The sequence below is a fragment of the Entelurus aequoreus genome, linkage group LG03, assembly GCF_033978785.1.
Source record: "Entelurus aequoreus isolate RoL-2023_Sb linkage group LG03, RoL_Eaeq_v1.1, whole genome shotgun sequence".
Classification (NCBI taxonomy): Eukaryota; Metazoa; Chordata; class Actinopteri; order Syngnathiformes; family Syngnathidae; genus Entelurus; species Entelurus aequoreus.
In genome coordinates, this window is record NC_084733.1 from 19870545 (window position 1) to 19885244 (window position 14700).

General features: G+C 38.7%; 1 protein-coding gene across 5 annotated transcripts in view; it reads left to right on the top strand.

The window, feature by feature from the left end:
* The first annotated feature begins 8263 nt into the window (after positions 1-8263).
* cdin1 (CDAN1 interacting nuclease 1) overlaps positions 8264-14700 on the top strand; it is a 149924-nt gene continuing 143487 nt past the window's right edge. For 3 of the 5 annotated variants that reach the window (XM_062041428.1, XM_062041431.1, XM_062041430.1), the window contains exons 1-2: positions 8264-8431; positions 8667-8786. In XM_062041428.1, the coding sequence (XP_061897412.1) occupies positions 8686-8786 (101 nt within the window). In that variant the 5' untranslated portion in view covers positions 8264-8431; positions 8667-8685. The other 2 variants (XM_062041429.1, XM_062041432.1) reach the window with 1 other exon arrangement.

Genomic DNA, 14700 nt, shown 5'->3' on the forward strand with positions numbered 1-14700 from the left:
GATCACTAAAGCAGTCACTCTGCACATCCAAAACGGACAGCTTGTACTAGCGTGTGCTGCTGCAAAACTTTTGTGGAATTATAACGTATTTACTCATCAATACAGTGATATATTACATGTGCAATGCCATGTACATTGTCTTTAACATCAGGACGCACTAAGAAGGAGCCCAGGATACTTCAGGGAGGGGTCATTTGGCCCAACGCTTTTCCCGAATACACTAATCACTCATTTTGTTATGGTAATGAGGCTGTTAGGGGCAGTTTGTCTAGGTAGACAGAAAAATTATACATGTGGGAAATGCCGAAAGGAGCAATGGCAGTGCCAGGATTGTGAGTGACTGCTCAAATGTATGTCAGTCACGTTTACATGGACATGGTTTTTCATTCTTTGTAAATATGCTTTTTTCTTTGTAAATTTTTTTTTTGAAACTATTTTTGGCACACAAAAATAACAATTGCTTCTGCAACAACCCTCCACACCAAAACTGGGAAAACAGTTGCTTTTTCATTCTTTGTAAATATGTTTTGTTTTGTATTTTTTTTAACAATAAATGTCAGAGTGTTGATCCCTTCATTCTGTTGATCCTTGCAAAAACACACACAACCTACCTCAGAACTAAAGCTTGAGCTGTAAGGTCCCCTCCCCCACACAGGCTCAAGTGGCCCCCTGCCGTGTGCCACTAACAGCCACATGTTCATAACAAAAGGAGTGTCCACAGGGGGGACTAGGGGTCAAATGACCCTCTTGTGTGTTTTCTAGGTAAAAATGTCAATTGACCCTTCTCTGGGACTTCGCGTGTTAATCGCGATCAACGATCACAATCATATCATCGCCAAGCCCTACTTCAGATCCATTAAAAAAAAAAAAACTGTCCCGCCGACAATCAAAATGTTAAAACATGTATTTATTTACTCTTTATAATCAACAATTAATAATTAAAAATGTAGGTGTGTAGTCATCTCCGAGAAAGCCCGAGCCTCTGACTGTGCAATTGTCACATTGAAAGAAAACATAGTCAATCGGAAAGATAGTTGTCATAAGCAAAACAAACGAATGACTGCAAACTTGACCTGGTTAAGAAGCTACTTAACCAACAGAAAGCAATACCTGCAAGGCGAACACATGTCTACAGCTCTAAATACCGTATGTCTTGCGGCATACCACAGGGATCTAGAGCAAAATGGTTCAATCTCTATAAAAACGACATTTGTAAAAGTTGCAAAGAACTTAAAGTTAGTATTATTTGCAGACAATGCCATCACATATTGTTCAGGAGAGAACACACATAAACTAATAGCAGAATAAATTAATACATTAAAGAGGCTACCAGTAAATTCACAGGAGTGTAGGCAGGCTCTGTGGGACATTGCAACTCTCTTTGGTCAGCCTAGGTACGACGTCCAAAATTGATTGCCAGTGGACAGATCATTAGGTTTGCCGTATGCTGTGATGGACATCTTTTGTTAAACTAAACACTACAACTAGTATTGTTATGCGGTAAAGTCTGTCAATTCTAAAATATTCTGGAAAACACAAAACAAAAACGACAATTTTAGATGCAAAAAGGAGGAGTCACGTTCCCAGCTAAATCCTACACTTTTTAGAGCCATCACAGTTCACTGACTCCCTAACCCCGTCTGTGATTTTTATCTTTTTATACCATCACATTACACTGATCCTTTTATGCCTATTACACACACGGATCCCCGGCAAAGCCACCCCCTGCCCCCTTGATCCTCTGATACCTATAGCGGAGGCGCTCCTCCTGCCCCTGACCTCGGCCCCTTTGTAGCAATCAGACCAGACTTCCTCAGAGACCCTGATCTTATCAGGGCTATATACCAATCCCACTACATAGCTTCCTTTTGTCGCCGGCGCGGAGCACCGAGCCCTTTCAGGCTCACGGACTGTGCCGACGAAAACAAGCAGCCCGAGACCTCCGCTCATCTCAAGTCATCATACTACACTGCCCAACAACAAAGGGCTTTATTCTCCCACACGGCACGGGTCAGATTGAGGCTTTCTGCTCATCAATACAATGTTAAATCACAATGAGAGAAACCTGGAATGGAGTTGTCAAATGAATGTTTCGACTCTATCGTCATACGGGCCAATGCGGAAATTCGAAATTGATTTAGTGCAAAATTGATGGGATTGTGGAGGGGGACAAATACATGCTGTTTAGTACTCTGCAAAAATAAACACACTAGGGTTGTACGGTATACTGGTATTAGTATAGTACCGCGATACTAATGAATAATTTTCGGTACTATACCGCCTCTGAAACGTACTGGTCCCGCTCCCCACCGCGCTCACGTCGTTGTCACCTCATTGCTGGTTTACGAGCAGACGAGCATGTTCGGCGGCACACAATCACGGAGTACTTACAAGCAGACAATGTGTGTAGACAGGAAAGGGAGAATGGACGCATTTTGGCTTAAAAACTAACGATAAAGGTGAAGTTATAACACTGAAACGCCCTCAGGAAGAGGTGCTTGAAGACATGGCTAGCTAGCTAGCGACTAAAGTCCATCCGCCGTCTGCAGTGTTTTAGCTACTCCTAAATCACTAATCCTCGCCTCCATGGCGACAAATAAAGTACGTTTCTTACAAGTACCATCCCTGCAGGACGAGGAATCGCTAAACATGCTTCACTACACACCGTAGCTCACCGGCATCAAAATGTAAACAAACGCCATTGGTGGATCTATACCTGACATCCACTGTAATGATATCAAGTACAGGCACGTATCTAGTCGATACTACAATGATTACGTTGATATTTTTTTGTCATCACAACATCTTCTTTCGTTTTTAAAAAATTCATATTATGTTTATACTCAGGAAATATGTCCCTGGACACATGAGGACTTTGAATATGACCAATGTATGATCCTGTAACGACTTAGTCGGATTGATACCCAAATTTGTGGTATCATCCAAAATGAATGTAAAGTATCAAACAAGAGAAGAATAAGTGATTATTACATTTTAACAGAAGTGTAGACAGAACATGTTAAAAGAGAAAGTAAGCAGATGTTAACAGTAAATGAACAAGTAGATTAATAATTATTTTTCTACCACTTGTCCTTAATAATGTTGACAAAATAATAGAATGATAAATGACACAATATGTTACTGCATAGGTCAGCAGACTAATTAGTAGCCTTTGATTGTTTACTTACTACTAAAAGACAAGTTGTCTAGTATGTTCACAATTTTATTTAAGGACTAAATTGCAATGAGAAACATATGTTTAATGTACCCTAAGATTTTTTGTTAAAGTAAAGCCAATAATGCAATTTTTTGTGGTGCCCTTTATTTAGAAAAAGTACCGAAAAGTATCGAAATGATTTTGGTACCGGAACCAAAATATTGGTATCGGGACAACACTAAAACACACACAGAAATCAAATGTATTTGGAACCCCTGCATTAGTATGTAAAGACACACGTCTCTTTTACACAGAGAGCTCGCAAAGTACGAGCTCCAACATTTATTTCCACCGTCCCTTTTACGCAAAACCCGGCGAAATGTGATTTTGCTGCAAATCTAAGCACTTTCATTGAGCAATATGGCAACCCATAATCAGATAATGAAGTGCATGACGACGTCGGATGCTTCTCGGGATGACTCCCCCCCCCATTCCTTATCGGTGCTTTTCACACAGAACAGCGATACGTGGAAAAAAAAGCTGTCTTTTATAGACAGCCTGTAAAGGCGCAAGTGAGTTACAGTGGACCGAGTTTAGTAGTGCTCGGAGACTAATTATAATTCAAATGAAAATGATGCCATTATAAACGTACTGATCCAAAGGGGGACATTTGCCAAATTGCATTAAGTGTTAGGGGGAGACCGTCTTTAGGTCAAATTTTTACCGTGCACGTTTTATACATGATATGACTGCTTTAAAGCATATCATCTGCATTTACATGTTAGCACCAGAGGCATCAATTCACATACTTGTCCTTTTTTTTCTTATGAAGTTGATGAAAATGATAGTCACAACTGCACTACTGCAACTTGAAATGACAGAGTATAATCAAAAATCTATTAGGGTTGTACGGTATACCGGTATTAGTATAGTACTGCGATACTAATGAATCATTTTCGGTACTTTACCGAATTATTTTAATTCATATTATGTTTATACTCATGAAATATGTCCCTGGACACATGAGGTCTTTGAATATGACCAATGTTTGATCCTGTTAACGACTTGGTATCGGATTGATACCCACATTTGTGATATCATCCAAAACTAATGTAAAGTATCAAACAAGAGAAGAATACGTTATTATTGTAGCGGTTGCTTTTAAGGACATAATCCGCCACACCTCTTTGCTGTCATTGTTTGATTGTGCACATGACAACGTTGTTCTTGTTTGACATTCGTGTGTGCAGTTAAGAGTGAGTAATTCGGAGCGGCCCCTACGTAAATGACCGCCATAACCACAACACCAGGGGGAGCTCCACAAACCACGTTAAACCCATATTCCGATCTAACAAAGGTCTTAACTCATTCTCCTTCTATGCCACATCAATATGGAATGCACTCCCAACAAGTGTAAAAGAAAGTGCATCTCTATCCTCCTTCAAAACCGCACTAAAAGAACACCTCCAGACAACTTCAACCCTTGACTAACACCCTCCCCCCTCCCCGGATTGTAAATAATCAAATCTATATGCTTTCTGAACTCACTATGTTCACTGCTCTCTGTACATATCCTACCAAGTCAGACCTACACTGTTTCAATGTCCATTTCTCTGATGATGCAATTGTTGATGACTGAAGTGCTGATATCAACCCCCCCCACCCCCCGGATTGTAAATAATGTAAATAATTAAATGTATATACTCTGATGATTAACTTGTGTGATGACTGTATTACGATGATAGTATATATTTGTACCATGAATTGATTAACGTGGACCCCGACTTAAACAAGTTGAAAAACGTATTCGGGTGTTACCATTTAGTGGTCAATTGTACGGTTTGATTGATTGATTGAGACTTTTATTAGTAGGTTGCACAGTGAAGTACACATTCCGTACAATTGACCACTAAATGGTAACACCCGAATAAGTTTTTCAACTTGTTTAAGTTAAATTGATTCATGATGACTCATGACTGCTGCGCCAGGTCCACTACTAACCACATTGTGAAGTATGCGGACGACACGACAGTAGTGGGCCTCATCCCTGACAACAATGACATGGATTACAGGGAGGAGGTGAAACATCTGGTTGACTGGTGCAGAACCAACAACCTGGTCCTGAATGTCAACAAGACCAAGGAGATCATTGTTGACTTCAGGAAGCACCAGTCCAGCCACGCTCCACTCTACATCAGGGGCACAGTGGTGGAGATAGTAAGCAGCACCAAGTTCCTGGGGGTGCAGATAACTGACAATATAACCTGGTCCCTACACACCGGAGCTCTTGTAAAAAGAGCTCAGCAGCGCATGCACTTTTTGCGTCGGATGAAAAGAGCACAGCTCCCTCCCCCCATTCTCACCACATTCTACAGAGGCACTATAGAGAGCCTGCTGACCAACAGCATCTCTGTCTGGACTGGACTGGAGCCTGCAATGCCTCAGACTGGAAGTGTCTCCAGAGAGTGGTGAGGACGGCGGAAAAGATCATCAGGACTCCTCTTCCTCCTACCCAGGAGATCGCAAAAAGCCGCTGCCTGACCAGGGCTCAGAAAATCTGCAAAGACTCCTCCCACCCCCACCAAGGACTGTTTTCACTGCTGGACTCTAGAAAGAGGTTCCGCAGCCTCCGAAGCAGAACCTCCAGGTTCTGTAACAGCTTCTTCCCTCAAGCCGTAAGACTCTTGAACGCATCATAATTAAATTATCACCTCAACTCCCCCCAAAACGGATTATCTCGCTGGAATAAAAAAGACAATGTAACATACATCCATAAACGTGGACGCATGTGAAAAAGTGCAATATATTTATCTGTACAGTAATATATTTATTTATTTATATATATTTATATACATTTATTTATTTTATATATATATTTATATATGCACCTTATTGCTTTTTTTTTATCCTGCACTACCATGAGCTTATGTAACGAAATTTCGTTCTTATCTGTGATGTAAATTTCAAATTTGAATGACAATAAAAAGGAAGTCTAAGTCTAGTCTAAGTCTAAATATATACTATCATCATAATACAGTCATCACACAAAATAATCACATTGAATTATTTACATTATTTACAATCCGGGGTGTGGGGGGGGTGTGGGGTTAGGTTTGGTTGTTATCATCAGTCATCAACAATTGAGAACAGAGAAATGGATATTGGAACAGTGTAGGTCTGACTTGGTAGGATATGTACAGCAAGTAGTGGACATAGCGAGAGAGAGAGAGAGAGAGAGAGAGAGAGAGAGAGAGAGAGAGAGAGAGAGAGAGAGAGAGAGAGAGAGAGAGAGATCAGAAGGCATAAATAATGATAAATGGGTTATACTTGTATAGCGCTTTTCTACCTTCAAGGTACTCAAAGCGCTTTGACAGTATTTCCACATTCACACACACATTCATACACAGATGGCGGGAGCTGCCATGCAAGGCGCTAACCAGCAGCCATCAGGAGCAAGGGTGAAGTGTCTTGCCCAAGGACACGATGGACGTGACTAGGATGGTAGAAGGTGGGGGTTGAACCCCAGTAACCAGCAACCCTCTGATTGCTGGTACAGCCACTCTACCAACTTCGCCAAGAAAAAGTATCTACATTTGATTATTTACATTTGATTATTAACAATCCGGGGAGGGTGTTAGTTTAGGGTTGTAGCTGCCTATAGGTGTACTTTTATTGCGGTTTTGAATGAGGATAGAGATGCCCTTTCTTTTATACCTGTGGGGAGCGCATTCCACATTGATGTGGCATAGAAAGAGAACGAGTTAAGACCTTTGTTAGATTGGAATCTGGATTTAACATGGTTAGTGGAGCTCCCCCTGGTGTTGTGGTTATGGCGGTCATTTACGTTAAGGAAGTAGTTTGACATGTACTTCGGTATCAGGGAGGTGTAGCGGATTTTATAGACTAGGCTCAGTGCAAGTTGTTTTACTCTGTCCTCCACCCTGAGCTAACCTACTTTGGAGAAGTGGGTAGGAGTGAGGTGTGATCTGGGGTGGAGGTCTAGAAGTAATCTGACTAGCTTGTTCTGGGATGTTTGGAGTTTAGATTTGAGGGTTTTGGAGGTGCTAGGGTACCAGGAGGTGCATGCGCAATCGAAAAATGGTTGAACGAGTGTTCCCGCTAGATTCCTCATGGTGCTTTTGTTGACCAGAGAGGAGATTCTATAGAGAAATCTCGTTCTCTGGTTGACCTTTTTGATTACCTTGGTTGCCATTTTGTCACAGGAAAGATTAGCCTCTAGAATGGAACCTAGGTAGGTGACCTCATCTTTCCTGGTGATAACAATGTCACCCACTTTTATAGTGAAGTCATTGACTTTCTTAAGGTTGATGTGGGACCCAAACAGGATGGATTCCGTTTTACCCAAGTGTATGGATAGCTTGTGGTCAGCGAGCCAGGTGCAAGTTCTACAGAGTTCAGCACTGAGAATTTTCTCCACGGAATATGTACTGAACTGTGCAATCTACTAATAAAAGTTTCAATCAATTAATCAATCAGTCTTGTATGTTCACTATTTTATTCAAGCACTAAATTGCAATAAGAAACATGTTTAATGTACCCTAGGATTGTTTGTTAAAATAAAGCCAATAATGCAATTTTTATTGTGGTCCCCATTATTTAGAAAAGTATGAAAAGTATCAAAATAATTTTAAAATAATATTTTGGTACCGGTACCAAATATTGGTAACACTAAAATCTATATTTAATTGATATGCACTGTGCATGTAATTCTCCATACCTTTCAATGATGCAGGTTCCAGGTTGAAGTCGCTTGTGACAAAAGCTACGTCATTAAATACACCAATTTACTTATGTAACATATTTGTTTTTACATTACAACAGACAGGAAATAAAACGTAATATGTGACAATTAGTGCCGTTGAACTGCATAGAAAATGTGCTAAGTCACATTTCTAACGATTATTTACACCCCAAACACACAGCATGGGTGGCGAGAGGGTGGGAGGTATCTCTGAACACCCCTGCTTCCACCTCCCCACTCTAGGAGCTGACTATGGAGGCGTTGGCCATCTTTTTAGTTATCTCCAGTTATGTTCCATCTTTGGTCTCAATGTAGCAGAACTGTGTTAGTCCACGTTTTTCTCACCGCCGGGTTCCACCCCCTTGTGCGACACATAGCCAATCGTACACGACTATACTCAGCTCATGCTGGATTTGACCAATCAGAGCGCAGCACAGGAGTTGGTTACCACTTCAACTTCCTAGCGGGAAGCGGAAGAACCCGGAACTGCGTGGAGGAACGCCGAATGAATGGTAAACAAACCCCTTAACAAGCTATTTATTGTTTTGTAATCACATTTATTGTCGTTTGACATACATTCGAGGGGAAGGGCTGAGGTAAACTCCGTGTTTTACCACACGATACGTGTATAACGTGTCGCGTTTGCCGCTATAGATAGGACTAAACATGACAGTCAGCTGTTTTAATCAGGCATATTTGATCCATCTAAACGGAGCTCCTCTTTATAACTTGTCTTTTTTTTTACAGATATACGCACTAAAAGAGGATGAGACTCTCCCGAGCTGAATACAAGGAGATTGTCAGATGGACAGAACAGCTGAAACCAACACGCCAATGTATGAGGATGCTAAGAGAAAGATTTTCCAAGTAAGACACCTGCACTTTTTTATTATGACAAGTGACGTCATCTATACTTCACTATACTTTATTAAAAAAATAAGTCAAAGTACCAATGATTGTCACACACACACTAGGTGTGGTGAAATTATCCTCTGCATTTGACCCATCCCCTTGTTCACCCCCTGGGAGGTGAGGGGAGCAGTGAGCAGCAGTGGTGGCCGCGCCTGGGAATCATTTTTGGTGATTTAACCCCCAATTCAAACCCTTGATGCTGAGTGCCAAGCAGGGAGGCAATGGGTCCCATTTAATGGGTCCCATTTTTTTATAGTCTTTGGTGTGAACTCACAACCTACCGATCACAGGGCGGACACTCTAACCACAAGGTCACTGAGCAGGACATCTAGCACCAAAATATGTATTGTTAGTTAATAAGAACAACATTGAATCATGTTCTAGCTTGAGGCTCCTTCACAGGTTACACAATGCAGCTCTACACTTTTAATATGAATATATATATATATATATACCATGTATTTTTCGGATTATAAGTCACAATTTTTTTCATAGTTTGGCCGGGGTTGCGACTTATACTCTGGAGCAATTTATATGTGAAATTATTAACACATTACCATAAAATATCAAATAATATTATTTATCTCATTCGTGTAAGAGACTAGGCGTATATCAGCAATCGTCACACACACACGTCGACCAATAAAAATTTGGCGGGGGCGGGTCATGGCAGAAGTGCATTGTGAAAAAAAAGATGCTACCTGCTACTACTTCCGTACCTATGAAAATTGATCATTTCAACATTGGCGGTAATTTATAAAAACTGAGATTAGCGATTAGGAGTGACAGATTGTTTGGTAAACGTATAGCATGTTCTTCCGTCAGTCTTCCCCAGGGCAGCTGTGGCTACGAAAGTAGCTTACCACCACCAGGTGTGAATGAATGATGGGTTTTTAACATGTAAAGCGACTTTGAGTACTTAGAAAAGCGCTATATAAATCCCAGGTATTATTATTATTATTATATGTTATAGTTATTTGAATGACTCTTACCATAATATGATACATTAACATACCAGGCACGTTCTTAGTTCGTTATTTATGCGTCATATAACGTACACTTATTCAGCCTGTTGTTCACTATTCTTTATTTATTTTAAATTGCCTTTCAAATGTCAATTCTTGGTGTTGGATTTTATCAAATAAATTTCCCCCCAAAAATGTGACTAGACTCTAGTGCGACTTACAGTATATATGTTTTTTTCCTTCTTTATTATGCATTTTCGGCCGGTCCGATTTATACTCCGGAGCGACTTATAATCCGAAAAATACGGTATATATATTTTTTTTGTATTTGTTTATTTGAAGGACAATGTGCAGTTACATTAAGAAAATGGCTGCACCAGATTTAGCATCATGCTCATTTCCATCTGTAGTCCTTTTATGGTGCATCTAACATCCACAGTAAAATTACACAGGATTGAAAATACACAACAATATTAAAATTACATAATGATAAACAATTTAAAATACAAGTACAATACATAGAGGGTATGTGAATTACAAATCAGTGGCCGGTCAAGTTACAGTATTTTAGCAGCTTCATTTAAAGTGCAGAAGTATATAAAGTGCAGCAGTTTTTATCAAAGTCCACATACAGTGCAGTAGCCATCAGATGATACTCATAACGGTATCATTCAATAGCTATATACCCTATTGATATTGCATACATAAAAAAAGTTTGCGATGTTACAAGATTGGAATGGTATTCAGATGGCCATCAGACTACTCCCGCCAAGGTATCATCTGATGGTCAACTACCTGCCTGGTATTGCTAATGTGAGCAGGACTGGTGGTCTAAAACCCAGTCTTTAACTGCTTGTGAGAAGCTGTGAAAACTAGAGTTGTTCTTTAGATTGGAGACCGTTCCATTCTTTGATGGCTTGATATGAAAAGGCTGATTGGGAGAAGGCAAACTTTCTTTTTGGAACATTACAGTCACCCCTGGATGCAGACCTTAATACTCTGCTTGTTAATTGCGAGCGTAGCTGTACATATGGTTTTAAGAGAGGAGAAGCTGCATCATTTAAGATCTTTTGTACCAGGCGGATATTGGAGAACCTGATCAGGTTTTCAAAGCTAACTATACCGTATTTGTCAAGTATGTTACAATGGTGGTATCGCCGAGGCTTTTTATCGAAGATTTTCAGTGCTTGATTATGTAATGATCTGAGAGAATTTAAAACAGTCTGTTTGGCTTGAGACCATGATGACATACAGTATAAAATATGTGTTATGATCATTGCATTGAAAAACGATTTAGTTGCTTCCAATGATAAGAAGCTCCTGATGTGACAATGTTATATTTCAGAACATGACATACCTTTTTAACATTATTTTTAAAATTTAGTGTGGGATCCAGTATCACGCCTAAGTATTTAACTTCCTCAACATTATTGATCATGTAACTATTTACACAGATGTTTGGGAGAACACTTTGGTTTGGTTTGTTTGAAAAATATATTGTGACAGTTTTATCTGTGTTCAGTGTAAGGCAGGACTCGTTCAGCCACTTTGTTGCTTTGGTCATTTGGTCTCGGATAGCTTAGCTGCAACCACATTTGCATCGGAACCGTGAGTAAAGAGGACTGTGTCGTCAGCATATATTAAGATCTCCACATCCTCACAGATGGAAGGTAGGCCATTAATGTACAAACTGAATAGCATTGGCCCCAGAATAGACCCTTGAGGTACCCCTGTAGTAAAGGAACTGAGCGGCAAAATGTTGTTGTTTATTCTTACACACTGGGAGCGATCTGCGAGGTAAGATTGAAACCACCTGATAGTGTTTGTGGAGAGATTGAAATTCTGTAATTTTGTTAGCAGCACTGAGTGATTTACTGTGTCAAACGCCTTACGTAGATCCAGGAAAACAGCCTCAACAACCCCTCTTCTGTCCAGGCTGGACTTGATCACCTTGAGGAAGTAACAGCATGCTGTGTCGGTAGAGTGTTTGGATCTGAAGCCAAACTACATGGGATGTAACATATTTCCATTATCAATATAATAGCATCATTATTATTACATACACTATGTATAATTATTGTTTTTGTGGCCATTAATTCCTCCTTTCAGTAACCCCCCTCTGCAAAATTAGCCGGTGTGTTTTGCCTTGCAACCCCTTTGCATGCAGAAATCGAAGGGAGAGGTTAATGGTTGTGTTTGCCTTTCTCCTTGACACTGAGGGCCCTTACTTTATTGAACGGAACACGTGTAATCCCCCAAAGGCTACCAGGACACCGCCGCTGATCCCATGGAGGTCACTTACAAAGTCGCATGTATTCCAAGCTTCCTACCTCCCATTGTGCCCTAATCACCAATCTAGAGGAAAGTATAGCAAGTCCCCAAAGGGGATGATGGAGGGAATCTAAACTCAGGCTTGGTTTGCATTGTCAGCGGTTTACTGTAGCGAATTAGGGCCATACCATAGAGCAGGCGTCACCAACCTTTTTGAAACCAAGAGCTACTTCTTGGGTACTGATTAATGCGAAGGGCTACCATTTTGATACACACTTAAATAAATGGCCAGAAATAGCCAATTTGCTCAATTTACCTTTAACTCTATGTTATTATTAATAATTAATGATATTTACACTGAATTGAATGGTTTAAAAGGGGAGAAAACACGAAAAAAACGACAATTAAATTTTGAAACATAGTTTATCTTCAATTTCGAATCTTTACAATTCTAAATTCAACCGAAAAAAAGAAGACAGAAACTTAAAAAAATAATTTATGGAACATCATTAGTAATTTTTCCTGATTAAGATTAATTTTAGAATTTTGATGACATGTTTTAAATAGGTTAAAATCCAATCTACACTTTGTTAGAATATATAACAAATTGGACCAAGCTATATTTCTAACAAAGACAAGTCATTATTTCTTCTAGATTTTCCAGAACAAAAATTTTAAAATAAATTAAAAAAACTTTGAAATACGATTTAAATTTGATTCGACAGATTTTCTAGATTTGCCAGAATAATTTTTTTGAATTTTAATCATAATAAGTTTGAAGAAATATTTCACAAATATTCTTCGTCGAAAAAACAGAAGCTAAAATGAAGAATTAAATTACAATTTATTTATTATTCTTTACAATAAAAAAATACATTTACTTGAACATTGATTTAAATTGTCAGGAAAGAAGAGGAAGGAATTTAAAAGGTAAAAAGGTATATGTGTTTAAAGATCCTAAAATCATTTTTAAGGTTGTATTTTTTCTCTAAATTTGTCTTTCTGAAAGTTATAAGAAGCAAAGTAAAACAATTAATTAATTTATTTAAACAAGTGAAGACCAAGTCTTTAAAATATTTTCTTGGATTTTCAAATTCTATTTGAGTTTTGTCTCTCTTAGAATTAAAAATGTCAGGCAAAGCGAGACCAGGTTGCTAGTAAATAAATAAAATTTAAAAAATAGAGGCAGCTCACTGGTAAGAGCTGCTGTTTGAGCTATTTTTAGAACAGGCCGGCGGGCTACTCATCTGGTCCTTACGGGCTACCTGGTGCCCACGGGCACCGCGTTGGTGACCACTGCCATAGAGAATACATTTATTAAAAAGATACAAATAAGTCATAATGTAACAAGAATAAAATATATATATTTCTTATCAAATATTCTGACTAATATTGTGACATTTTTACTTTGTCTGTCTTTATTCAGGAAATACTCCTACTTTATTAATCAAAACACATGTTTCAAAACCAGATCTTGATCGCCACATTATTTTACGTCCGCGAAAGCCTTTAAAAAATGGACATTAATAAAGTGCTTTCTGACTAAATATATTTGTTCTTTCCATTTTGACTGAAAAATGTATTTACTGCCCAAAATCACATATCTTTTAAATTGTAATAATATTAAGTGCAACAAATATTATAAAGTGAATAAATAAAATAATTTAAATTTGACCGACCTAAAAATTATCAGCTTATTTTTCATCATACATCGACTTTAAAAGGGCTCTTTGCACTAGCTTTAAGTGTGGTAAGTAGAGGTGGGGGCAATAATCGATTTTTAGATATATCGAAATTTAGACATGGACGATTATAAAATCGATTAGTAAATGTCGATAATCGGTTGATTTATTGTAAATAAAGTAATGCAGATAGTTCTAGAATTTGACTGACTGCAGCGACCCACCTCACTGAGAGCTCCGACCAGCTCCTTTATTTTAGGGCACTTAAGTTCCAGTTTTGCACACATTTCCATTAATTTGGTGAATGTGATGGGAATTAATTTAACTATTTTTTATTACAAATGCACTGTTTTTAAAGTTGCAAGTGATGAAAGCTTATTTAATGAAACTAAAAAAAATTGTGAAACTGCATCAATATACGTAAATTAAAGATACATCAAAAATCTTTAATCTTTAATCGAATAGTAGCGCCTGCTCATAATCGTAGTCGTAATCAAAACGTGAGGTGCCCAAAGATTCCAACCTCTAGAGTTAAGCATTATATCCAGCCCTCTTACGGCTTTGAGCACATAAACTATTACTCACAGAACACACGCACATAAACATTAGCTTTGTTTGTTGTCAGCTAATGATCGTTATTTGGCAAAGTTTAGCTACTAATGTTAGCTATTATTGAATGTATATCCTATCGTGACAACATGACTGCAAATTGTTATTTGCTCCTTTGGGACTGCTTTTGTATATATGCATGTGCATGCTCTCCCTGCGTGTACGTGTCTACGAGAATGGTGAATGCAAGCGTAAACGCCAGACTATTTAATCGCGCAGACGATTATTTTTTTATTTAATATAATTAGTAATTGTGAAAAATATACACATTTAATAACATATGTTCTGTTAAACCACTAATGGTAACATAAGCTTGCCAGTGGTGTTCTTGTTATTGTATAT